This window comes from Pristiophorus japonicus, chromosome 20 (assembly GCF_044704955.1).
Source record: "Pristiophorus japonicus isolate sPriJap1 chromosome 20, sPriJap1.hap1, whole genome shotgun sequence".
In the NCBI taxonomy this organism is placed as follows: domain Eukaryota; kingdom Metazoa; phylum Chordata; class Chondrichthyes; family Pristiophoridae; genus Pristiophorus; species Pristiophorus japonicus.
Genome location: NC_091996.1, coordinates 22,614,006 through 22,639,692, shown reverse-complemented (window position 1 = coordinate 22,639,692; position 25,687 = coordinate 22,614,006). Strand labels below are relative to the sequence as shown.

Sequence of the window (25,687 nt, the reverse complement as noted above, 5' to 3'; positions counted from 1 at the left end):
GCAACACACACTTACAATTCACCAAGGCATGGGCCTTACGCTTAACATCCGTAAGACAAAGGTCCTCCACCAGCCTGTCCTCGCCACACAGCACTGCCCCCCCCCCAGTCAGCAAGATTCACAGCACGGCCCTCGACAACGTGGACCACTTCCCATTCCTCGGGAGCCTCTTATCAACAAAGGCAGACGTTGATGCGGAGATTCAACATTGCCTCCAGTGCGCCAGTGCAGCCTTCGGCCGCCTGAGGAAAAGTGTTCAAAGACCAGGCCCTCAAATCTACCACCAAGCTCATGGTCTACAGGGCTGTAGTAATACTCACCTTCCTGTATGGATCAGAGGCATGCATGTTGTACAGAAGACACCAAGTCGCTGGAGATATATCACCAACGATGTCTCCGCAAGATCCTGCGAATCCCCTGGGAGGACAGGCGTACCGACATCAGTGTCCCCGCCCAGGCTAACATCCCCAGCATTGAAGCACTGACCACACTTGATCAGCTTCGCAGGGCAGTCCACATAGTTCGAATGTCAGACATAAGACTCCCTAAACAATTGCTCTTTGCGGAGCTCCTTCGCTGCAAATGAGCCAAAGGTGGGCAGTGGAAACGTTACAAGGACACCCTCAAAGCCTCCCTGGTAAAGTGCAACATCACCACTGACATCTGGGAGTCCCTGGCCAAAGACCGCCCTAGGTGGAGAAAGTGCATCCAGAGGGCGTTGAGCTGTTTGAATCACAATGGCGCGAGCGTGAAGAGGTCAGGCACAGCCAGCGGAAGTAGCGTGCGGCAAATCAGTTCCACCCCCCTTCCCCCGATGAATATCTGTCCCACCTGTGACAGGGTCTGCAGTGGCTCTCGTATTGAACTGTTCAGCCACCAAAGAACTCACTTTAGGAGTGGAAGCAAGTCTTCCTCGATTCTGAGGCACTGCCTATGATGATGATGATACAATGGACAATACAGTGTTTTTTTTAAAGGAGTGACATGTCACAAAGCTAGAAAGTCTTGAAAACTTTGCAAAACTAGAATAGAATCTTGCCTGAAACAACAATTTTGTAGTTAAGCCATAACCACCTTTGGGATTTGCTTCATGTAGTGTCTCAATGCAGCTTGAGGGTTGAATCATTAATATATTAGAGCTGTCATTAGTTAGGCATTGTATGTGGGTGGTCTTTCAGGGAAGTTTTATTGTATTGACTATTAATTTTTTATGCCTGAGTGCCAGTAGATGTAAAGACTAAATGAGGATTTTGAACAGCTCTAGTCATGTGGTTTGTAAGTAAATTTAGTGAAATGTCTTTCTCATTAGATACCTGGGTCACAGTTTCTAAATATAAACAGTGCAGTAAGCTAATTGGTGATATTTAGTGGCATAAAATTGATGCTAAATGCAATTTTTTTTGCAGAGAATATTAAGGATTTTTTTCCTGAAAGTAAGTTATAATCTACATCTAAAGGGCTTTCAGAATTCTTTTAGGGAACCTGAGTTAATGGAGCAGCCCAGTCTGAAAACTTTAGCCCTGATATTAACCTGGAGTGAAGGGCGAGCATGAGGTCTGCCAACTTGAGATACAGGCTTCGTTAGTATACGTCAGGCCTGAATCCCACACAAACTTGGCACGAATGACGTGGAGGTGGCGGGTGGGAGCGGAGCGAGTGTGGTAGGAGGGATCGGCGGAGTTGGACCCTGGCAGTCAGGTAAATGGTGGAGGGCCAGTGTCTGGGGAGAGAAGTTCAGGGCAGGGTTTGCCCTAGTTTTCTTGTGGGGCCCGGAACAATCTCCTGGCCCATAACGAAGCTATTAAAAAATACTCATCTTTTTTGGCTCACTTCTGGGCCTGCACTGCTGACCTCACTGGAAAAAAAGTTAAAATGGTGTCTGGGTCTGAATGACATCATCTGACCCTAACCGTTGCATTGAATTAAGCCTTCTCCTGCCTGGAGCAGTGGCCTGACGCGCTGCCCGAAACATGTCTGCCAAAATGATGAGAGATGCCAAATTGATGCGGACGTGATGAGTATCATGCTGCCACAATTTTAAACCCCTGCATGCCCCTTTCTCTTCGGGCGTGATGGGTTGGAATCGGGGCTTTTGTTTCTACCCCTGCCATTCATATGGTAACCTGAACCGTTGTGATGTTTGTGTTTTGCAGGACTATTTTAAAATCTTGTATTAGTTAACGACACAATGAGCTGTCATTGCATAAATGTCAGCCTTGCATCAGTGGTAACATTCATGCCCCTGAGTCAGAAGTTCTTGCATTGAAACCCCACTGTAAGCTTTGCATGCATAATTTAAGCTGACACTTTACTGCAGTACTGGGGATGTTCTGCATTGTTGGAGGTGCCATCTTTTGGATGAGATGTTAAATTGTGGCATGTCTGCCATCTCAAGTAGATGTAAAAGATATAACTTTGCTGTTAAAAGATGAGCAGGGGTCCTGGCCAACATGTATCTCTCAACCAACACCACCAAAAACAGATAAACTTGTCATTCATCCCATTACTATTTGTGGGACCTTCCTGCCATTTTTGCCTACAAAACAACAATGATGACACTTCAAAAGTAATTCATTGGCTGCAAAAGACTTTGAAATCCCTAGGGCAATAAAGGTGCTATAATAATGCAAGTTTGCTCATCTAACAGTTACTGCAGTTCAAAAAGTAATTTATTCCCCGTAGAATGCTTTTGTATATCTCCAGGAATGTGATACGATGCTACAGCAATGCAAGCAATCCCTTTATCCCTAATTATATTGTTTCACAAATATCTGGTAAATGATCAACTTTATGAATTTTAAGTAATTTTGAATCAATTTCCAAAACGACGACAGTATTTCAAGATCATATGGGACTGAGTTGCAAACCAACCTTAAGACATTTCTGCGGAATAAGCCTATTTCACATTGTTGTTGCTATATTGTGAGAACTGGCTCAAGATCTGGCTCTTCCTCTTATTGACAATCATATCCAGAAACCCAAGCTGCAGCTGTAGGAATCATTTAATGTAGATATCAAATTTAGGACTAGCTGCTCCACAGCATGCCAGGCTTAAAATGTCAGGGAAAGCTTGAATACAAGACTAAACCAACAATTACATTTTGATTGCGCCAGACTGTTATGGGGTGAGATAGAGGGCACTGTTAACAAGTACACCTTCAATACCCAATAAAGGTTACTCCAGGTTAGAAAAAGAAAAACAGCATCTAAGCTATATATCAAAGCATTGTTCCTTCTATGACCAGAAAACTCCTTTTACAGTATAAAATCAGATCACCCTAGCTCAAGCAAAATAAGTTGGAGATGAAAGAGACTTCTGTAGGCATCATCTCTTCCAAGCTTTTTGCCTTTCACCCATCCTTGGAAGGTCCAGTAAACACAAGAGATGGCCACCCATGTAAACCATGCTTGAAGATGATCATAGATACATAGTTGCAGGGACCATCATTAAAGACTACCACCTACCTTTCAAACATTCCAGTATAAGGTTCAAAGATATTTTACCATTGATTGTCATTTCATCCCAAGCCTCAGGACCATATTAACAGGCAGATGCATTACTATCTACATAAGCTGTCGAGTCAGTCTGACGAGGAAAGTTGAAGACTGTTCTTGTTTTGTTTTCCTAAAATGGTTGAAGTTTTTGCTCTAATCTGGAATTATGTTGAATGTGTGGCATGTAGATCTAAAGGTTGAATACTTTCACAATTAACCATCACAGAAGGGTATACCAATTATCTCTGGTGTCAGGTACATGTTATCACTACAAGAGATTACAGTTTGACCAAGCCTCCGCCTCCAAGATTCTATTTGTGTTGGCTGACTTTAATAGACTGTGGGCTCAATTTTCCCCAATGATTTGCGCGTTTTTTGGCGTGTGCTGTTTTTTTTTGGCCTAAATTTAAAAAATCCAACTTTCCCCAAAGATTGTGCGCCAACGTTAGTTACGATTTAAAAACATTTTTTTTGCGGAACCTGATGTCTGAGCCAGTTTTTCACATTTATGCATGTTTGGCCAGCTTACATTTCTACTTGGACAGCGTATGTGACCACTCCCAAAAAACCTTCAGGGCACTTAAGAAAAACCAGCGCACATTAAAAAACCGGCGCAGAAAGACACCATTGTTTTTATGTGAAGTTTTGGAGGGAGTCAAGAACACATTAAATATGCATCAACAAGCTCAATTCTTTCCAACAGAAAATGGAAGTTTCATGCAATTCTTTAATTTTGGATTTTGTTTAAAAGTGCCATGCTACCACCGAAAGTCTCCAAACCGGGCTCGAGGGTCGAAGCGCCGGCCAGCATAATCGGTCCCTCATCCGGACACGGGCTTGGGCCTCGGCTTCAAAAGAAGCTCGGGGGTTGGGTGTGGAAGACGAAGTGAAGGGATGAGAACCCTTACACTATGCAGCAAGCAGCATCAAATTAAGCCCGTGTGGGGGGGAGGGGGGCGGGGCGCGGTGGTGGTAGCTGAACTGAAGGGATGAGAACCCTTACACAATGCAGCAAGCAGCATCAAATGAAGCGCGGGGGTGGGTGTTTCCCGATCTAAGCAAGCCTATTGCGCATGCTCAGACCCGGGTAGGTCCATACTAGGGCGTCGAATTTGGGGAGAGAGACAACAAAGAAGCTTGTCCTGCCTGCTGTTTTGAGCTTCTTGCAAAGGTACAATTAAAGTATGGGGGCAATACTGACAATGCCTTACCTCGTGCAAGCCTTCTGTATGTTGGTGCTCTGGAGGAGACAATTGATTCGACGTCATCGCATGAAGAACCTCCGAGCACGTAGGATGATGAGCAGGAGGCCTTACCCAAGTCGGGAATATCGAGACAGGCATTCGTATTTTCACCTGAGTTATCCAGACTGCGTGCGAAGGCTGCGTTACGCGAAGAATTTGTAACGGGGATCTGAGAGTTAGTAAAAGCAGACCTGCAACCTAAAAGCATCAGGGACTGCTTTGTTAGTTGAAGTGAAGGTTACAACTGCACTTTCATTCTATGCATCTGGATCGTTCCAGGCCACAACTGGAGATGTGTGCGCCATTTCTCAAAATGCAACACATATCTGCATTCGGCAGGTGACTGCTGCACTATATGCCTGGAGGAATGACTACATAAAGTTCCCCATGACCGCCCAGGCAATGCGTGAAAGGGCTGTGGTCTTCTCCCAGTATTGCTGGCTTCCCAAAGGTACAGGGCTGCATTGATTGTACCCACATCGCCTTGCGAGCACCTTTGGAGGATTCCAAGATGTACAGGAACAGAAACGGCTTCCACTCCGTTAATCTGCAACCATGATGCATTCATCTTGTGCGAGAGCGCTATATCTGCCATGTTTCAGCAGCAGCCAGAAGAGCAGAGCTGGCTACTGGGAGACAAAGGGTACGGCCTCACCACCTACACGTAACCTGGATGGAAGCTCACCGGGAATACAACATGTTGCACATTGCGCTGCATAGCATAATAGAGCAGACCATTGGCATCTTGAAACAGCGTATCCGATGCCTGGACCATTCCGGAGGCTACTTGCAATACTCCCCTGAGATTGTTGGTCAGTACACTGTTGTGAGCTACATGCTGCATAACTTAGCCATCATGAGGCAGTAGCAGCTGATAGTAGAAGACCCAACTGAGGTGAGAGTGGCTGATGATGATGAGGAAGATGTAGATGAGGAGGACGAGAAAGCCATGCAACTACCTGAACCAGGAGTATGACGGCCGAGGAGGGCGGGCCGTGGTGCCCCTTTTAATGATTGTTTGAGCCTTGTGCCAGCAGTTCATCCGTGAACGCAGTGCTGCCTGAAGGCTCAGTGGCAACTATTCCAAATGGACCATGTTTAGTGTTTGCACCTGTTCTGTAATGTTGTGTTGTGTTAATGGAACAAATAATGGAAATGATGATTCTTTAGTTGAAAAAGTTGTGTTGTTAATGCAACAAATAATGTAAATAATTCAGTTATCATTTAAAATATATTTTATTCAAAAGTTTAACAAACACTCGTTTGTACTCAACTTTAATAAAAATATTCTTGTATGAAACTTTAAAGTTTTCAGTTAAGATCCCTTACAAACTCTTAAGATCACCTTAAAAACTTTTAAACTTGTAAATTTACATAACTTACAAAAAACTTTTAATTTGAGAACAGTTACAATAGTAACAGCAGCAAAGAAAGGCTGCACCCATCTCTCCTCCACATTATTCAAAGACCGCCCATTGCACTTGGTCTTGTTGACTCCACCCCTGCCCGTAGGCGGTGGCGCAGCATTTTTCGGATTGGTACCAAGCTTATTCTTTCGAACATCTCTGGTAATGCGCACTTCTTGATTGTGGGGGGGGGTGCGGTAATGTGGAAGGCCTGGCTTGGGGCTCTTCAGAGGCTGGTCTGGGGATTGGAGTGGGAGTGGCAGTTGATTCTGTCAATGGCCGTGGGGTCTGGGCGTCTTCCCTTATTGCTGCAACAATCTCCGACATTCCCTCCGTCGTGTGCCCTGACAGTATCTCAACTACCTCCAACATTCCCTCCCTCATGTTCGCCGCCAGTGTCTCAGCTGCCTGAGACATTCCCTCCTTCATGTTCCTGGACAGTATTTCCATTTCTCGTGAGAGTGTTGTTACTTCTCCCAACAGTCCCACCCCTCACCCTGGATGTGCCTCGCTGCACCCCATTGGGACCCGCAGCCTTGGACGGTGGGGCCCTGGGTGTGCCTCGAATCGGACTGTGGGAAACCATGGAATGTCCCAACAACACTCGTACCACTCAGGAAAGGGGCTGGCACCTCAATGGCTGGCACCTGCAACTTCTCCAGAGTGAGTACAACAGCGGGGGCTTCATCCATCATCTCCCCCTCACCTCCATGCTCTTGGTCTAAAAGGTAGGATTGGAAGATGTTCTCTTCAGGCTCGTCCGCGTTTGAATCTTCTGTATCGTTTGGGTTGGCCTCGAGTTCTGCAAAATATAACAGAACAGACAAATGGTTAGCAGCAGAGGAGGGAGCAGGGTGGGTGGCATGAGTGGGCTGCACAGCGTAGACAGCAGCCTGATTTGAAGGACCACAATGAATGATAGCACATTGCATCAACCGAAGCGTAGCTGATGAAGACATCCCCATGAACCGAACATGACTAGCCCGTGCAGTACTTAACAATATTTAGCAAAACCAGACTCTGGAATTTGCAGGACTTGCCCTCTCCCTTGAGTGTGGGCCCAGCTTGTGCAGTGGTGGTTGCTTTTCTCCAGGCAAGACCCATCAAAGCAGTGACCCTCTCTTTAAATTGTGTCAGTGGGTGCAGATTTGCCGGGCCTCCTCCTGTTTGAGTTCTTTCTTGTCTGTTGTATGCCACCTTCCTCTGCAAAGATGAAAATATAACTTTTTAGAGAGGGTGACTTTCTGCTGGGTGAGACATAGACAAATGGTCACATTTACAATTGCAATTCCAGTGAATAAATGACAATATTACTTACACTAACTACTTAACCATGGTCCTGACACTTCTTTTTGCATTGGCCTCCATACCTCGGGGTGGTCACCATAGCACAGTAATCTTCTGCAAATTGGTTCCAGCGTTGCTTCATTTCTTTTGGTGGAACCTTTATGTGACCTCTGCTGGTGTCCAGCTCGTGCCATCAGTCCTCAATCACAGTAACTATTGTCTCCACTTCACCCTATAAGAAATTCTTGGCCCTTGAGCCGTGTTGCATCTTGTATTGCAGTTCCAATTTTTCCAATGAGAATGAAAGTTCTCTCACACAACCGGTTCTTTAAAAATGGCCGAATGCAGACCGGGAGCTGTACTGGGCATGCAGCCCATAGCAGTCACGTCAAAAATGTCCTTTTTTGCACATGCGCAGAAGTGGGGGCATCGTTATTTTGGCACAGATATTAGACTCCACCCCCCGAAGCTGAAGGACAGGCTTTGTGGCGCCAATTTCAAAAAATACAGCGGGAAAACTTGATTTTTTTTGGCGTAGTTGGGGCCAAAAAAACGGGCGTAACTCTGGCAATACGCCAGAAAACGGCATTGGGGAAAATTGAGCCCAAAATGTATTGTGTGCAGTTTTGTGTAACCTGTTATAGGAAGGGTATAAAATGAATGGAAAAGGTGCAGTCTAGATTCATTAGGATATTACTAATGATGAGTATGTTTACATTTATGAAAAAATACTCCAAGTTAATGACAAAAAATCATTGACCTGAAACTTTGACCCCACCTTCCTCTCTTCACAGATGCTACATGACCTGTTGAGTGTTTCCTGCATTGACTGTTTTAACTCCAGATTTCAACTATTTTCAACATTTTGCTTTTAGCTCAAAGTTTAAAAAAAAATAGAGCTTAAGACATTTCCGTGGTGATCTGATCGAGTTCAAATTATAATTAGGTAAATAGTGACAGTCTCCACTGGTTGATGGGATAGTAACAAAGGGCATACGCATAAGATAGAATTAATGGGGAAGTAAGAAATAAATTCTTTATGCAAAATGTGGTTGGCATGTAGAATTCTCTGCCACAATGTGTTGAAGCAGAGTCCAACATTTATTTTCAAAAGGAATTAGATAGTTGCTTGAACATAGGAATTGCTAGATGAAGAAAGACTAAGTTCCATCTAGTTCGCCTTCTACCATCCTGGTAGTTGCATGATACAATGGTAATTGAGCTGTTGACTAATCATAGCAATCAATTAGTCTACATCTGTGTTGAGTTAACTGATCTCAACCAGAGCAGTACTACAGTTCATCATGATTTCTTATGGTCAGAGTTCCTAATCCCAACTAGTATCCAGTCACCCTTGCTGAAAATTGTGTGTAAAGCCGCTGGGTGAGGACAGGATCAGGCTCAACTGTGATGTGTTTCCCTTGCACAGCACTACAGCTACTATTAAATAGCCTGTTGATGCCCCATTAAAAAAACTGAGACATGAATATTCACCACACGAGTAGAAGTATTCAGTACTTCTGAATCTAGGCATGAGTCACTACCTTGAGTCAGGAAGGGAAAAAGAAAGAAGATGCTATTTTTGTAAAGTATCTAAGCCAATATTTTTTGCAAAAGAAAGAAAAATGGGAATTTAACATCCATTTATTTTCAAAAGACTGCTCAAAAAGTACAAAACTTGACATTTTCCTTGTAGCAAAATGCATGTAAAAATAACCAAGCCAATTCTTGGCCTCAAGTCTCCAAAATAACAAGGATACCTCATTATAAAAATGTGAGGTATGTGCAATTTTTATTGTAATTTGTTTTCTTTTACTACAACGTATGTTAATTTTTACATTCACCATACAGCTAACCAAACTTATTACTTTAAATGTACTTATCTGCACTGATTTCTTAGCTCTCCACAAGGGTTTTCTGTGCGGGCCACAAGTGACCACATCCGCTGGCCTAAGTTAGTTTGGAGCAACTATTAGCTGTCCAAACTAACTTAAATGGCCAAAACAGGCTTAAGTGGCTGGTAACGTGGTGGGTGGTTTGGACCTTGGAACATCATGGGCCGTCCCGACCTGTGTAAGAACACCACCGCAGGTCGGGGCTACAAATACAGCTGGAGCGTCGGGCCCTGGAACATCATGGCAGAGGTGCGCGAATGAGCGTATGGGGCCCAGAAGAGCTGAGGGCCCAGGGGCAGCACGGACCTGCCCCCACTGCGATATGTGCGCGCACTAGGTCCATGCAGCAGAGCCGGTCTCCAGTCGTCCTGGTTAATCCTTGCCACTGGATAAAGGCCCGAGCTCTGTCAAGCCCGTGTGGTGGCTGATGTACAACGGTCACCACGCATTAAAAAAATTCACGCACGGGCATTTTCCACCCCCTCAACTGGAGTTCAGGACTGGAACATTGGGTCCTTCATTGAAACATCTGTGAACTCTCGTGGAAGCAAGTCATCCTCGTTCGAGGGACCGCCTATGATGAACCAAATTTATTTATTTTCAGTCCATGCACGTGGCACTGAAATATTATCACAGGAATAAAGCTTAGTTTACGTGCTTATCCCTCTATTTACTCCTATTGGGCCCAATTTGGCCAGGAGTTGCTCCGCTTTTTTTGGAGCAGCTTGATTTTTTTTGGAGTATCTTAAAAATCGCAATTCTGCACATTTAATTTGCGCCAGTGTAAGTGAGTTAGTTAGGATGTTTTTTAGTTTCGTTTTTTCAAAAGGGGGCGTTACCAGCCACCTACATCTGTTTTGGTCATTTAAGCCAGTTTGGACAGCTAATAGTTAGTCCAAACTAACTTAGGCCAGCGAATGTGGCAACTTGTGGCCCGCACAGAAAACCCTTGCGAAAAATTAAGACATCAGAGCTGGTAAGTACATTTGTAAGGGGAAAACGGGAAGGCTTCTGCTCCCACGAGCGGGCCCCCTGATATAGAGGGTTGACGCTCGCCCCAACCCGCGTAACAGCCCCCGGAGTTAGCAGACAGAGACGAATGGCAAGGTATAACAATCTTTTATTACGAACGTCCGGGAACACCTCTCATCACAGCCGCCTGTGAGTGGAGATGCTCTCCGAACAGCACAATCATACAACTTTTATACATTTCAAAAACCCCTCCGTTCCTTGGTAAGACCTCCCTAGATCTCTAATTGGACTACCTTATTAGTGCTACTTCTCTAATTGGACTACCTTATTAGTGCTACTTTGGATTGACAGGCCAAGACCCGCGTGACCACCTTAGGTCGTGACTAGAATGACTTCATTAGGTCAGAATTTGTTGATTCTCCTTGATGCCCGTGAATCTGCCTCGAGCCTCTTCGCAAGGTCTTATCAATGTCTGTTTAGGTTCTCGCGTCGTATCCTGTCGGAATATTATTGAATTGATAACTTCTGGAGCCTTGGTACTGTAATGTACAAGGTCAAAGAGCGGCCTTTTACCTCCTTATGGGTCGGTGCAGGAACCAGCACTTTAACCCTTGTCCCGCTGGTACCCCTAATGCCAAATTTCTCTTACAATTCCCCCCTTTTGGCCCTTGGCTATACGTCAAGCTGGCCATATTTCCCGATAACTGTCTCCCTGTAGGCAAGTTCCAGATAGGTCCGTTCACCTGGCTGGTCATCTCCCAAGCTTTGGGATCTCCTGAGACCTTTCCCGCCGAGTTATATAAGCTAAGTCCTTCCTGTAGGACTGCTTACGTTTTCATCCCTTATGGCCTTAATCATAGTGTGTGCCCTGACGTATCATTTGGCCTGTTTAATTCATGCACATGTTAGCCCTACCAGTATCATCAGGACCAGGCCTTGTATTACTACAAGTGCATGTGATATAATTCTTATCCATGGGTGGATCTGAATATTAAATCCAATGTTCCACAGTTTTGAGTACCAAGGCTGGTTGGCCAGCATCGCGTTAGTGTCTCTTTGTAGGTTTGTCTATTTCTTCCATCAGCTGGATATTGCACCAATCGTTCCTCACTTAATTCGGGTATCTGTTTTTCTTGCGGTTCCCATACTGCCTCCTTGTACCCTTCTCGGAGGGTATCCGTGACCGTTCCGTGGATGATTTCCGTTGTCTCAGGATGTATGTGGTATCCATTTATGTCTATTTTTCCCATGGGGCTGAAACAGAAGTTAGGGTTGGTGATGACACAGTGGGTGACTCCTCCCCTGGTCTTAATCGTCGGGTTGGCTGCTCCTGTGCTCACGCACCAAATCTCCATTCCTTTGTGGAGCAGCGATTGTTTTGGAATCGTGTTCGAGAGGAGTGATACTCAGCATGCATCCGTTTGTTTGGTGGAATCTGCAATCATCATTCGTCATTCGTGGCGTACCTCGACATAAAACCACTTGGTTAATTTTATAGCAGTCGGTTATGTCAATGCCTTTGGTACTATTGTTAATTTTAATCACCCGTCTGGCAGGCTGATGGTAACACAACCGAGTTTGGTTTCTTACTTCACCGATATTATTGATCTGGTATAAGGGGTCTCCCTTTGTTACATCATACTGTGCTATGGACATCACAAATCCGATCATATTCACCCGCCCAGTAATATATCTGAATTTTGGCACCCATGCGTGACTATTCCTTCATACCTCGCATGTGTTACTCATTTTTTTATCTAGAGTCCAATTGTTAAGTATGCTGTTCGGGATCTAATCTGGTATGTCCCCATTCTGGAGTTGCTCCAAGTTATGTTGTACTTCACTTAATCCAGGCCCCATACCCGGAGCAAACTATCTCAGCTTGTAATCGTTTACTTATGTCGTACCTCATTGCGTGGATCAAATTTATTGTCTTGGCATGCTTCTGTAATGTATGGGCCACCTGTAACAGTTCCCCTTCCGCGTCATCTCCCAACCGCGCTTGTAGGGCTTGGTTATCCATGTCCCTCCCCAGTAAACCCTCAAGATTTACGTTAAGTTGTTATCCCGGTCGTCTATGGAATTCATCGTCGTAACCCCTGCCGCATAACCCGTGCCTAGTGTTTCCAGTATTCCCCTTTTTGTTCGACCTTGTCCTGTTCCCTTTCTGACATTAAATCTCAGGGTAGTGGATTCCGGGCCTTCGAGGAGCCGTTGTGTCAGGTTCTGGTATGGACTTATAGTTTCATTCCCACAGAAGCTAGGAAGAATGATATCCATTAGGTTTAGGTTAAGTAGTCGCTGACACACCCCAAATTATATCCTTTCTTTAGATTCTTTTATTTCTAGCCCCCCCTTTGGCTCCAGTCTTTATGGACGGGCTTATGGGGGGACTTGGGTGGTTGTGCTGGGAAGAGTTGTTGTCCCCAGGGTGGTTGTCGGGGCAGCGGTAGGGCTTCCCAGGGCCCCTTTGGGCGTGTTTGGTGTCCCAGCCGGACTTTTATTGTCATCTTTCCTCCACACTCCATCCGCCCCCCTTTTTAGGTTGTATTCCTTCTTCTTTGCGCTGCGCATGATCAATACCGGCTTCTCCGAGTTGTTACTCTGTCACGCTTCAGGACATGCACCTTATATTCCAGAGACCTCCCTTGGTCTTCATTTTATCCCACTGGCCAGTTTTCCTAAACATCCTGGGGTCCCACCCCCCTTTTTGCTCCGTTCTGTTCCCACCCTTATGTTTCTTGCGGGGTGGATTTGGCTGCTTGATTTGCAGCTTCATCCACCCAGGCATGAACTTTTAGAACTGAAATTCCATCCAGTTGGATTTCTGCGCCCTTCCCCTTTTGGTCCTATGAACTTGCTCCTGTCCTCGGAATCTACTGGCGTCCATGGCATCGGCAGCCTGCTGCATTACAACCTTACTTAATACACTATACATAGCCATGCATTAAAATAAGTTCAGTCCTTGCTCCAGTCCTTGGCTGCTGGGATGCATATTTCGACAGTTAAATTAAACAAAGCTAGTTCATGTAGTTGTGTCTTTCCTGTGTGTGCTATATCTCTCGTAGTCCATCTGTATTATCCAGTGCTTGCGTGAACCTTAAGGTTCTCAGTATCCTGAGTCTCCAGAGTCGAAGTAGCCGCTGCGGTCCCATCTTGGTGAGTGTTTTATCTGCAAATTTTAAAGAGATAGCCTGGTCGTCACCAGGTGTTAGGTTCTGGTCTACTCATCTTTTATCCATGCATGTCGAGGTCATTCTGTGAAATCGGAGGCAAGGGTTAGGTTGGGTTTATGGACTACACTTACCCACCGTGGGGTACATTGGCTCTATTGCCATAGGTGATGGTGCTATGGCTGCGCACTGCACTATCCGTCTGGTCCCGTTTTAAAAAAAAATCTCTTCCAGCTTATTTATCTTAGCTTTTAACTCTTGAATTTGTTTTGTTTGAGTATCTTTCTTTTATTTGTATCAGGTGAGTATTATTACATAGGGTAGTTCTGTTTTATTTTTATTCTGACTATCCCACCATTTCCTCTATCTGTCAGGTGAGTCTTTTTTATTCTATTAAGAAATCCAAATTAATAATATCCAGTATAAAACAGCTGTAAATGGAAAGGGTTAACTCCTTTACAGGTTTGTAAGAAGGCCTGATGTCATTATGTGACTTTGCGTAATCATCCGAAATTTTTTTTTTTTAAGTCTTTGTGCCTTCAAAACTTGCTTAGAAATTAGGAATTCGTTAAAACAGCAGAAATCATTGGTAAAGCCGTCATAATAAAAGTCTTCTCATCAGGAAAAACAGCATTTTAGATTAAACTCCAATTTTTTTACGGTCCCGTTCACTGGGCAAATCTTGTGTTTTATTTCTCTCTCAGCACAAAATCTAAACTTCAGTGCCAGTTCCATTTTCTATAAGAATTTTAAAATTCAGTAAGGTTCTCTAATTCCCAGTTTTTTTTCTTTCTGTGCTGAGTTCACATAGCTTAGATCTTTTCTCCTCGTTATTTTCAAAACCCTCCTGATTGTTTAGACTGTTCGGGACTTTTCTTGATAAACAACGTCCATTTTGGAAATCTTTCAAACTGCAGTGAAACTTTCTCGTAATTTAAAATCATTAAACCAATATCTTTTCACAGCCGATATCAACTAGTATTTAGTAAGTTATGTCTTTTTCCATCGCAAATACCCCTTTTTTTTTTGTCCGCACCTATTTAGTAGGTTACGTCTTTTTTTTGCAGATCTCCTTTCTTCAAATTAGGTTTTGTATTTTACATGGAGGGCTCATGCCTCTGTAAATTTGTTAATTTAAAATCATCAGACAATCGAAGACACTTTTTTTCTTTCAAATTCGTTCAATTTGTTTTCTTTCAAAGTTGCGTCTTTATCTTTTTTTCTTTTCTCCATAACTAGAACGGAGTCTAGCACGTAGGCTTTGAGGGCTGCTTTTCGTTATCTCAAATGTTACAGTTTCAAGGCCGTTACAATGTCTTTTTTCTAAACTGCTAAAGCTTGCCGTTTTAACTTTTTCAAAAGTCCCTTTTACATCTTCGCAGATAGCTCACCACTTGCCCAGGAGTTTGACCTGATCCCTGAAGGTATTTCTAGATTGTTTCCAAACCTTTTAGTTTTTTTTCTCTTTTTTTAAAGAGATCAGATTTAATTTAATATTTTTTTTTTAGTTTGAATCCATCTCAGTATTTTGCTGTGCCTTCTCTTAATATCATCGGATAAATCCACGCCTGCATTTCTAACTTAAAACTTCCTACATACAGGACAACACTACAAAGGTTAAAAAACTTTCACTCTGTCTGAAAAAGTGGATGGAACTAAAACAAACAGACAACTCCCCCAGTTTTCCAAACAGGCTTTCAGACACAGGAAAAATTCATTCCGCAGTCAAAAAATCACACAAAGACTCTCATTCAACGACAGACATTCACAAAAGTCTCTTTGGCCGGCTCTCTCTCTCTTTTTGATCCATATGTCACTTAAGATTGTCACTATCAGCTTTTTTACGGCATTACGTAGTTACGCAAGTTACAATTAATGATTGGTTTTATTCGCCTTTTTAATAGCCGTGTTACGCATCTTCTTCGGGGCTATGAGGGTCTTTGGCACGCCCTTTAATTCGTGTTTGGTATGCAGGACGTTATTTATATCTATATGTCTTCCCTTGGCGCCGTACACTCGTACTGCCACACTTTGGGTCAATATGTCGCGTCTCTGCATCGTGCGCTCGTACCGCTTCGGGTTAATAGACCTTCCTCTATATCTTCCCTTGCGTCGTACCCTTGCACTGCCATGCTACCTCCACGCATGCATTTTAGGATGCACCTTTTGACCCCCTTCCACCCCTAGATCGTCCCTGTCCTCCGTCTCTGTCCCTTCTGGACCTGCTACAAATGATTCTTTGTACAGATGTCCTTCCCTTGCGGTTTACAATGCCACAGCTCTAACTTGAAGGTGGTAAATTAAAACATACTCACCCCAACAGCTGGATCATTGTTCCGTTCGGGAAGTCCGTACCCTGCTCGCAGCACCAAATGTAAGGGGAAAACTGGAAGGCTTCTCCTCCCACGAGCGGGCCCCCTGATAGAGAGGGTCGACGCTCGTCCCAACCCGCATAACAGCCCCCGGAGTTAACAGACCAAGACGAATGGCAAGGTATAACGATCTTTTATTACGAACATCCGGGAACACCTCTCATCTCAGCCGTCTGAGAGTGGAGATGCTCTCCGAACAGCACAATCATACAACTTTTATACATTTCAAAAACCCCTCCGTTCCCTGGTAAGACCTCCCTAGATCTCTAATTGGACTACCTTATCAGTGCTACTTCTCTAATTGGACTACCTTATTAGTGCTACTTTGGATTGACAGTCCAAGACTCTCGTGACCACCTTAGGCCGTGACTAGAATGACTTCATTAGGTCAGAATTTGTTGATTCTCCTTGATGCCCGTGAGTCTGCCTCGAGCCTCTTCGCAAGGTCTTATCAATGTCTGTTTAGGTTCTCACGTCGTGTACTGTTGGAATATTATTGAATTGATAACTTCTGGAGCCTTGGTACTGGAATGTACAAGGCCAAAGAGAGGCCTTTTACCTCCTTATGGGTCGGTGCAGGAACCAGTGGTGAGTCCCGCTGGTACTCCTAATGCCAAATTTCTCTTGCACATTTAAAGCGCCAAGCACTAAACAAAGCACAAAAATAAGCATTCAATAACAAATAAAAAATACAAGGAAACTGAGAGGAGCTGCACCGAGCACCAAGACTTACAAAGCACTAAACGAAGCACAAAAAGTAATGTGCAATTAATTAACAAATAAAAAATAAGAAGGAACTCTGCACCTAAAGCACCAAGACCAAAGTAATAAGCAATCAATCAATGACAAATAAAAAATAGAAGTCCTACTTTTATGTGAAGCGAAGGCAGCGGGCGCCGATGAGGGAGCCCATTCGGCCAGGGATAGGGGTGGCACACTTCGGCCCCTCCCGCACAGCCTGCAGCACACATTCTCAGATTCTGGGGGCGAGGAGCTACTGCGAATGTGCGCACACTAGCGCGCATGTGCAGAGGTCCCGGTACTATTTTCAGCGCCGGGACCTGGCTCCGCCCCCGAATCTAGTTGCCACGCTGCGCCACCATCGAGGACAGGCTGGGGAGCGGCCAAACTCGGCCTAAAGATTTTTGGCACCCTTGGATTTCTACAAAAGCGGCGCACCTCTAGTGAATGCGCCAGAAATTTGTACTGGCCAAATTTGGGCCCATTATGTGTTCCCTCCTCTCACCTTTTCTAATTTATATTTGAATTTGACTCGACATGCTATTACTATTCTAACTTTTTAGCTATATATTTTAATTTTACTTTTTACAAACTCTCTTTCAGCCTCTGTACTCTCATCTGTTGCAGAGACTGAAAATCTTTTTTTTAAATAAAGGAGTTTCTATTGGTGACTAGGTCAATACTTGATATGGAAATTGTCAAAACCAGGAAATACTTGCTGCTGATGAATAAAATGTAATTTTCCAGCAATCTCAGGATTTCTGTTATAAAATGTGCTGTTAGACCCAGTTGTCGTATTGGTACAGAATTGTTTTAGTGATTATTAATATCTAAACATCTATGGCTTCTACAAATAATGAAGATAATTAAATTACAGTTTCTCAGATTAGAAATATTCAATACCTTCGAAGCTTACAAGTTTACAGTACAGGATCCATTCAGCCCATCATGCATGTGGCTTTTCTTCTGCCCGACTCTCTCCCTATCACTCTATATTTTCCATATAATCTTGCAATGACATAGCACCTTTAATGTGGAAAACTGTCCCAAGGTGGTACTTGGAGAAGCATACAGAGTAGGAGAGTTAGAAGAGGTGATTTGAAAACCCGTTTGATGGTTTTTAAAGGAGGCAAGAGAAGTGGAGGAGCTCGCGACAGTGAGAGTGGGGCATGGGGATGCACAGATGACCAGAGTAAAAAGACAGGAAGGGATTTAACGTTTGAGGAGATTGGAGCTATGATGGAGTTAGGCCATGGAGGGATTTATAGATGAGGACAAGGATTTTAAATTTAATGCATGGATGATGTAAAGTCTATGTAGGTCAATGAGGATGGGGGTGATGGGTGAGCAAGACATTGTGCAGAACAGGACATGGGGGTGGAGTTTCGGATAAGTTGGAATTGGTGGAGATCAGAAGGCTAGCAAGGAGGGCTTTAGAGAAATAGAGCCTAGAGATGACAAAGATGTGAACAAAGGTTTCATTGGAGTGAGCAGTCTGAGTTGCGGCTATGGAGGAAATGGAGCTTTTTGTGGCAACCAAAACAATGGCTTCAATCTTCCTGATTTTTAATTGAGGAAATTCTGACTCATCCATGAGTTGTTACAAACGAACTCCGACAGCTGAGAGGTGAAAAGCATTGGAGACATCGTGTTTTTTTTTTAGCATGGAGTCAAAGATGGCTATAATCTTTAATTTTAAAGAAAATTTAGCAAGGCTGGTTTTAGCAGGACTGTGTGTGTAATAAACTAAAGCAGGGAACTCTTTGTAAACAGCACAAATCTTCCAGATTCAGGAAAAGTTGGTGACTAGTGGTCCTTTTATTCGTTACTTTGTATTTGAAAAGTCATTATTGCTAAATAAATCATTTAATGTTAACTTTAATTATTTTAACATGTAGGTACGTGTGTCAAAAGAAAATGATTCCTCTTGGAAGCCTACTTTCATTGTAAAACCAGATGGAGGATCCCAAGGTGATGGAATCTACCTCATTAAAGATTCTAATGATGTCCGAATGTTGGCCAACCTCCACAGCAAGCCGGCAGTGGTCCAGGAATACATCAGCAAGCCATTACTGATTGACAAACTGAAATTTGACATTCGATTGTATGTCTTGCTCAAGTCTCTATATCCATTGGAGATCTACATAGCCAAAGATGGACTATCTAGATTCTGTACAGAGCCATATCAGGAGCCTAGCAGTAAAAATTTTCATCGTGTATTTATGCACTTAACAAACTATTCCCTGAATGTCCATAGTGGAAATTTCATCCATTCTGACAATGTAAACACGGGAAGCAAAAGGACTTTTTCAAGTATTCTGGCCAAACTTTCTGTGAGAGGCTATGATGTAAAGAAAGTGTGGTCAGATATTATCACGTTAGTAATTAGGGCTATTATTGCACTGGTTCCTGAATTAAAAGTTTACCATCAAACATATATTCCTCCAGGAAAGCCTGGACCTACATGTTTTCAGGTCAGTATGATGTATTGCACATCCTTTATAATACTGCAATGTTAAGGTCTATGAATCTCCTAAGTGTTGTAAATTTTATGTTTATGCCGTTGACTTTCTTTACATTGCCTAGTTTTTAAGTTTCTTGCCCCTTCCTTTCACTGATCTCCCTCGGCCTCTTACTTTTAAGGAGGTAACTGCCCAGAACTTTCCGAAAGCTCATTTGAAATGCGTTGCGTGAGAATAGCCCAGGATTAACTAACTTTTTTTCTGAGGAAGTATCTCACCTTTGCTTGGCATTTCCCGCAGCATCATTTAATTGTGAAACTATGCATTGCTGCTCTGCAACCGAGTGCTGAAAGAGTATAATAACTAGTTATCCAGCACAGAGTATAGCTGACAGTGGTTTAATAAATAAAATATGATACATAAATTTTTACTTAATTTTTTTTAACCAATAAACTAGGAAGTACTGGGGTAACCCTCAGACAAATGTTATATGGTCACAGAAAATGTTTGTTATACATCTCCATCACAGTCCAAACCTTTTACAACATAGGAAGCGGACCTGAGGGTAGGGTTACAGGGAACAAATGGGCATGAATCAAAAGCTACAACAAAAATCTGCCCCTAGAATTCTGTCTGTTTTTAAAAAAAAAGACAGACGTCAAAGCTGTCCCATGACTTGCCTTCTGGGAGCCAGAAATATGCAGTCACCGTAGGAAAATGTATTAAAATAAATGACATGACAGCAGCGTGGCTTCCAAGCCAGATGTCTGCATATTTGAGTCATAGGACTGCCTGTCCATCAATCCCGTCTGGGACTGTACAGAGCTAGTTCAGTGGCTAATGGGATCAGTGTGGTATAAAGTGATGCTACTTCCTGGGGAGAGAAAAAAAATTGTTTGGTCTCATTGAAAGTTCATCTCATTGTGGTTGGTCATTCAGCAGTATTAATAATTGGCATTGTGAAGTCTGCGAGCCTGAAGAAAAATTTAGGATAAATATAATTGAAGTAAACTAACCAAGTAATGCACTCGCACACAAACCATAATCATCCCAGCAGTGTTCAGTTCAATATATACCATGGCCTGTTCTTTGTGAAAATAAGTTACATTGTTCAGTTTTTTTTTTAAGTAACCACTTTTATAAATGTTGTGCAACTTAATACAAGGTATTTCAGTTCATGTTTGTTAATTTCTAAGATTTTTGAGTTTAAAAGTTTAATTCTGCATTCAATATCTTACTGTGCACAACTATATCATCTTACTGTTTTTTAAAAAAAATGATTGTAAAATTTTCTAAATACTTTGAAATATTGAAATTCATTGGTATAGCGAGATTCATAAAAGTCTGCCTTGTACTAAACTGTTTGCAGGTTTGTTCCTATTCTATCTATAATTCACTAGTTGGTAGGGTTCAAAGTTATCTGCTTTAATTGTAACTTTTTAGGAACTATTGATATGTTAACGTATTTTAGTATGGCTTGGTATTTTGTAGACCAGTACAGGATTCATTGGGATAGCCAGTTTTACACTTTCAATAACTATGAATGCAATAACACATCAGCGGAGCTCAGATTATGTTGTAAAACATGAGCAATTTATCAGAAACTCAGATAATGTTACTTTCCTGGAACACACACCTACTCAAATTTGTTATATACTTCACTATTCCTACAATTTGCATTCAGCTTTAAGACTATTTTGGTTATAACATACATTGCTATCGTTTTGCAATTTATAATATCATTGGATATTTCTGGTTGAATTTCATTCACCTTGAGCAAATTTTATAGCAAGACATGAAATTCTAACCCAAAATTTCCTGTACTCTGCGCAGAAATGCAAAATTTCTATTTTTATTTCGTTACGCGTGGACTTGCTCATAAAAATCTGAATAATCACCAATGCTCTGAATGCCCAGAGATTGTTATAATCTTTACATGGATGTTTTTTAACTGTCAACCACTGAGTCTTTTGCTTATATGTGAACAAACGTGGCATGCTTCCAAAGTGAAGGGTACAGAGGCAAAATTATTTAGAAATGTGTGAAATTTTAATAAGTAAAACTGAAACCATGAATTGAGTAAAATTCTAGTGGACTAGGTTCTACTGTGCACCTCTATCACACTCAAAATACTTCTAAACAATACACTGTAGCTGTGATAGTAAAGTATGCCTGAAAACATAAAATACTTACCAAGAGGAAGACATGTAGGCTCCGAATTTCCTGGATTGCATTTACGCAGCAAATACGCCGGTTTCTGCACCAATTATGCCTACAGGAATTTACAGAGATTTTCTGTAGAGTTCATTTGTCTACACCAGAACGTAAAAATCAGTGTTAAACAATCGCAAATGCAGCGCCACCAATTGTTGCCCATTTGAGTTCCAACTTTAGAAGCTATTTTTAAAATGGTATATTTCCCTCTGAAAATACTTGCTCCGTCTGTTTGTATTGACTTCTGTAGAAGCAGGAAAATTGCATGTGCGGAGTGTGAAATTGAGCACTATGATGCTTCACAGCAGCAGTGCTGCACATTTAGTGGTCTGGCAAGAACCACCAAAACTTGCATAATGAAGGGAAGGAAGTGTGAATCTCTGTTAAATCTGGATTTGAACTCTATTGTCCAGTTGAGATATCTATCTTTTTACCACCAGGCCTACTGGTTATTTCTGGTATAGCCTCTCATTTGTACTTGCTATATCCAGTAACAAAGATTAATTTTCACATATTTACCATAGTGTCAATTTGAGAGCATTCAACATGAGTCTCAAATCCATTGTTAATGTCTGAATTATTCAGTATTGTCTTCTGAAGTTAACATCCCTATCAGATGTAGTTTCGCTTTTGATTGATATTTTAGTATTGCTGTGCTAGTGACTTCACTCCGTACCTTCAGCCATGGTGCCTCGGGGGAAAGAAAATGACATTCCTATTCCTTAGTTGCGCCGAACCTTTCCAGGAAATTCTGGGCCATAAAAGCAGTGTATATAACTGAGTGGAATACTAATGTGAAATTTCAAGTGGACCATGCAGCTCAAACTAAAGTGATATTTCATTTTATATGCTGACACATGTATTATATAGAATTACTCAGAAATTACAACATTGAAACAGGCTGTGTGACCCAACCACTCCATATTACTGTTTATCCTCCACATGTCTGTCCTAATACCCCTTTATTCCCCTTTTCCTACAACCACTATCTAACCTATTCTTAAATTTTGACATGGTCGCTACTTCAATTACTAACTCTAGTAGTGCATTCCACAGTCTCACAAACCTCTGTATAAATCGTCTTTCCTGCTGCCTATGCTAAATCTCTGACATTTAATTTTGTATCTATGTCCCCTCATTCTAGATCCCTCAACCACTGGGTATAGTCTGTTTCTATATGCTCTGTCCCATCTCTTTATTTTAAATATCTCATAAGAACATAAGAAATAGGTGTAAAATATTCGGCCTTTTGAGCCTGATCTGCCATTCAGTAAGATCATGGCTGATCTTCTACCTCACCTCCACCTTCCCACACTATCCCCATATTCCTTGATTCCCTTCATATCCAAAAATCTATCAATCTGTATTGAATATACTCTATGGGCATCCACATTTGGGGAAGAGAATTTTAATGATTCACAACCCTTTGAGTGAAGTAATTTCTCCTCATCTCAGTCCTAAATGGCCGAGCCTTATTCTGAGACTGGGACCTCTAGTTTTAGACTCCCCAGCCAGGGGAAACCTCCTCTCAGCACCTACCCTGTCAAGCTCCTTCAGAATTTTACACATTTCAATGAGATCACCTCTCATTCTTCTAAACTCTCGGGAATATAGGTCTAGTCTATGCAATTTTTCCTTGTAGGACATCCTCTCCATCCAGGAATCAGTCTAGTGAACATTCATTGCACTCCCTCTAAGGCAAATATACCTTTCCTTGGGGAAGGAGAATAAAACTGTACACAGTACTTCAGGTGTGGTCTCACCAAGGCCCTAGAGAATTGCATAAGACTTCTTTACTCTTGTACTCCAATCCTTTTGTATATAGGCTATCATACCATTTTTTTCCCTAATTCCCTGCTGTACCTGCATGTTAACTTTCTGTGATTCATGTACAAGGATACCCAGGTCCCCCCTGAATACCAAAATTTCCCAATCTCTCACCATTTAATAAGTATTCTGCTTTTCTTATTTTTCCTACCAAAATGGATTACTTCACATTTCTCCACATTTATATTCCATCCACCATATTCTTGCCCACGAACTAAACTTGTCTATATCCCTTTGCATCCTCCTCATAACTTACTTTCCACCTAGCTTTGTATCATAAGCAAATTTGGATACATTACACTCTAAGTCATTAATATAGATTGTAAATAGCTGATGCCCAAGCACTGACCCTTGCGTTGCCCCACTAGTTAGACTGCCAACCCGAAAATAATCTGTTTATTCCTGCTGTTTTCTGTCTGTTTACCAATCCTCAATTCATGCTAATATATTACCCCAATCCTATGAGCCCTAATTTTGTGTAATAACCTCTTGTGTGGCACTTTATCGAATCACCCCTTAATCTCCTTTGTTCTAATAAGCTATTGAGCTCTCTTCTCGTATCCCTCCTTGCTTTCTTTATCCCATTGTTAACCTCTTATTTTTTCATAATCATTTTATCAGAACCATATGCCCTCCTTCAATTTTAGTTTGTTACTAAGTACTTTATCCACGGCATTCTGAAACTTAATATCGTCTCCTTTTTTAAAAGTATAGCAGGTTGAACTTCCCTTATCCAGAACCCTCGGGACCTGGCCTGTTCTGGATAAGGGATTTTTCCGGATGAGGGGTGGTCACATTACATTGGATGGTACAGGTACTGAGCAAGGGGATATCGGGGCTGGCTGACTTGGGGCTGGGAGTGCGGCAGAGAGATCATGGCGGGGCGGGGCGGTGTGGTGGATCGCGGGGTCAGGTCAGCGGTCAGCGATTGTGGGAGTCGGCAACAAGGAAGGACTTCAATTTATTCATGTCGCACATGCGCCACCCGAAGGCTGGGAATGGTTCCGGACGAGGGGTGGTTCTGGATAAGGGAGGTTCAACCTGTATGTATTACGCAATTTCACAATCTCTTTTTTTTTAAATTGCTGATCTGCAGTCTTGCGTGCCAATTTCTCTGCACTTCATCTCAACTAGTTCACTCCTCATCTTGTTAAAATTTGTCCTATTCTAATTTGCTGACCTTTTTTTGTACTCATTTTTTCTCTTTCTATTGGGACCTTAAACCTTATATTATGGCCACTCCTCAACCACATTTAGCTTTAAACTGATGAAAATGATGGTAGAGATGATTTACGGAAATGTAATAGCCACTACTTTATCAAATTCCATTTTTGTTTACGCAGATTTTAGGATTTGATATTCTCCTCATGAAAAACATGAAGCCTGTTTTATTGGAAGTGAATGCCAATCCCAGCATGAGAATAGAACATGAACAGGAGGTAAGGGGCCTAGAGCCAGTCGGTACATTGTGAAGTGTTTGCCTTAACATATCAAAGGAAAACATTGACACAGCTGGCTAAGATGCTATTTCAGTCGCTATCAGTCAACCCTTAAAACAAGAGTTCAAATCAGCCTTGAGAGAAAAGGAGATGAAGATTAATTATGATTTGGTAAAGGTGACAGATGCATTGAGTTGGCTAGGAGTCCCCAGTGCCACCTTGTCTCAAAGTTATTGTACTCTTAGCTCTGAGAGAGCCAGTGCTAATATTGAGAACTACAGGGACAGTTTTAATTTAATGATTTGATCAGCTCAGTTATGACTTCCTCTGTAGTGCTCCTACTGTGTACCTCAGTCGCATTGTGCTGCACCAATATCGCATTTTCTTCGGCACTATATATGTTAAATGTCATTTTTGATGAGTTAGATGGGTAGAATGAACCCCCTCATCTTAACCTACATTTATGAGCAGACCATCTTGCACAATGTTTTAAAAAGGTTCTGCTTGTATTTTCAGACACACTGTGCAGGTAACATGCTTGCAGTTTGAGTCCATGCTTTTTGGCAACAGTATAGCAATCTGAATGTACTTGCCCTATTCATCGTGGACCAGTTTTCCCCTGGTATAGGTATACAGGTTGCCACATTCTGATGATACAAGTGACTTTTCTTTGAACTTCTGAGTGGTGATTGTGTTTATGTAGAGCTTAGTGTTTAGTACGGAAGTGCAAAGTACTGTACAAGGGAAGGAAATGGGCAACACATGAATGCTAGTGAAATAGCAAAGGTGAAGTTGAAAGAGACCTAGGAGTCTTGGTAAACTCAACATGTCCAGCCAAGACAGAACAGTCAATAAAGAATGTTGAACTGCATGGCCAAAACAGAGAAGAAATCATGATCAAATTGTATACTGATCAGATCATACCTCGAGTAGTGTGTCCAATTTTGGTCACCATGACATAAGGGGAATATTGAAGTGTTGAAGGCAAAGATAAACCACAAGACCGTTCACTAGTGTTAGATGTTTGAGATATGAGGAAAGACTGGAGAAATTTGTGCTTTTCAACTAAGAAAAGACATCTTAAGGTGACCTTATAGAGGTACATGCAAGGTAAATATGGAAAATTATTTAAAATTAAATCTCAAGTTGAACAAGGGGAT

At 42.3% G+C, this 25,687-nt stretch overlaps 1 protein-coding gene across 3 annotated transcripts in view; it reads left to right on the top strand.

Moving 5' to 3' along the window:
- The window catches only part of ttll11 (tubulin tyrosine ligase-like family, member 11), a 247,625-nt gene that overhangs the window by 87,204 nt on the left and 134,734 nt on the right, over nt 1–25,687 (top strand). For 2 of the 3 annotated variants that reach the window (XM_070862616.1, XM_070862611.1), the window contains exons 4-5: nt 18,484–19,059; nt 24,432–24,527. In XM_070862616.1, the coding sequence (XP_070718717.1) occupies nt 18,484–19,059; nt 24,432–24,527 (672 nt within the window). The remainder of the gene's footprint in view (nt 1–18,483; nt 19,060–24,431; nt 24,528–25,687) is intronic. The other variant, XM_070862612.1, reaches the window with a different exon arrangement.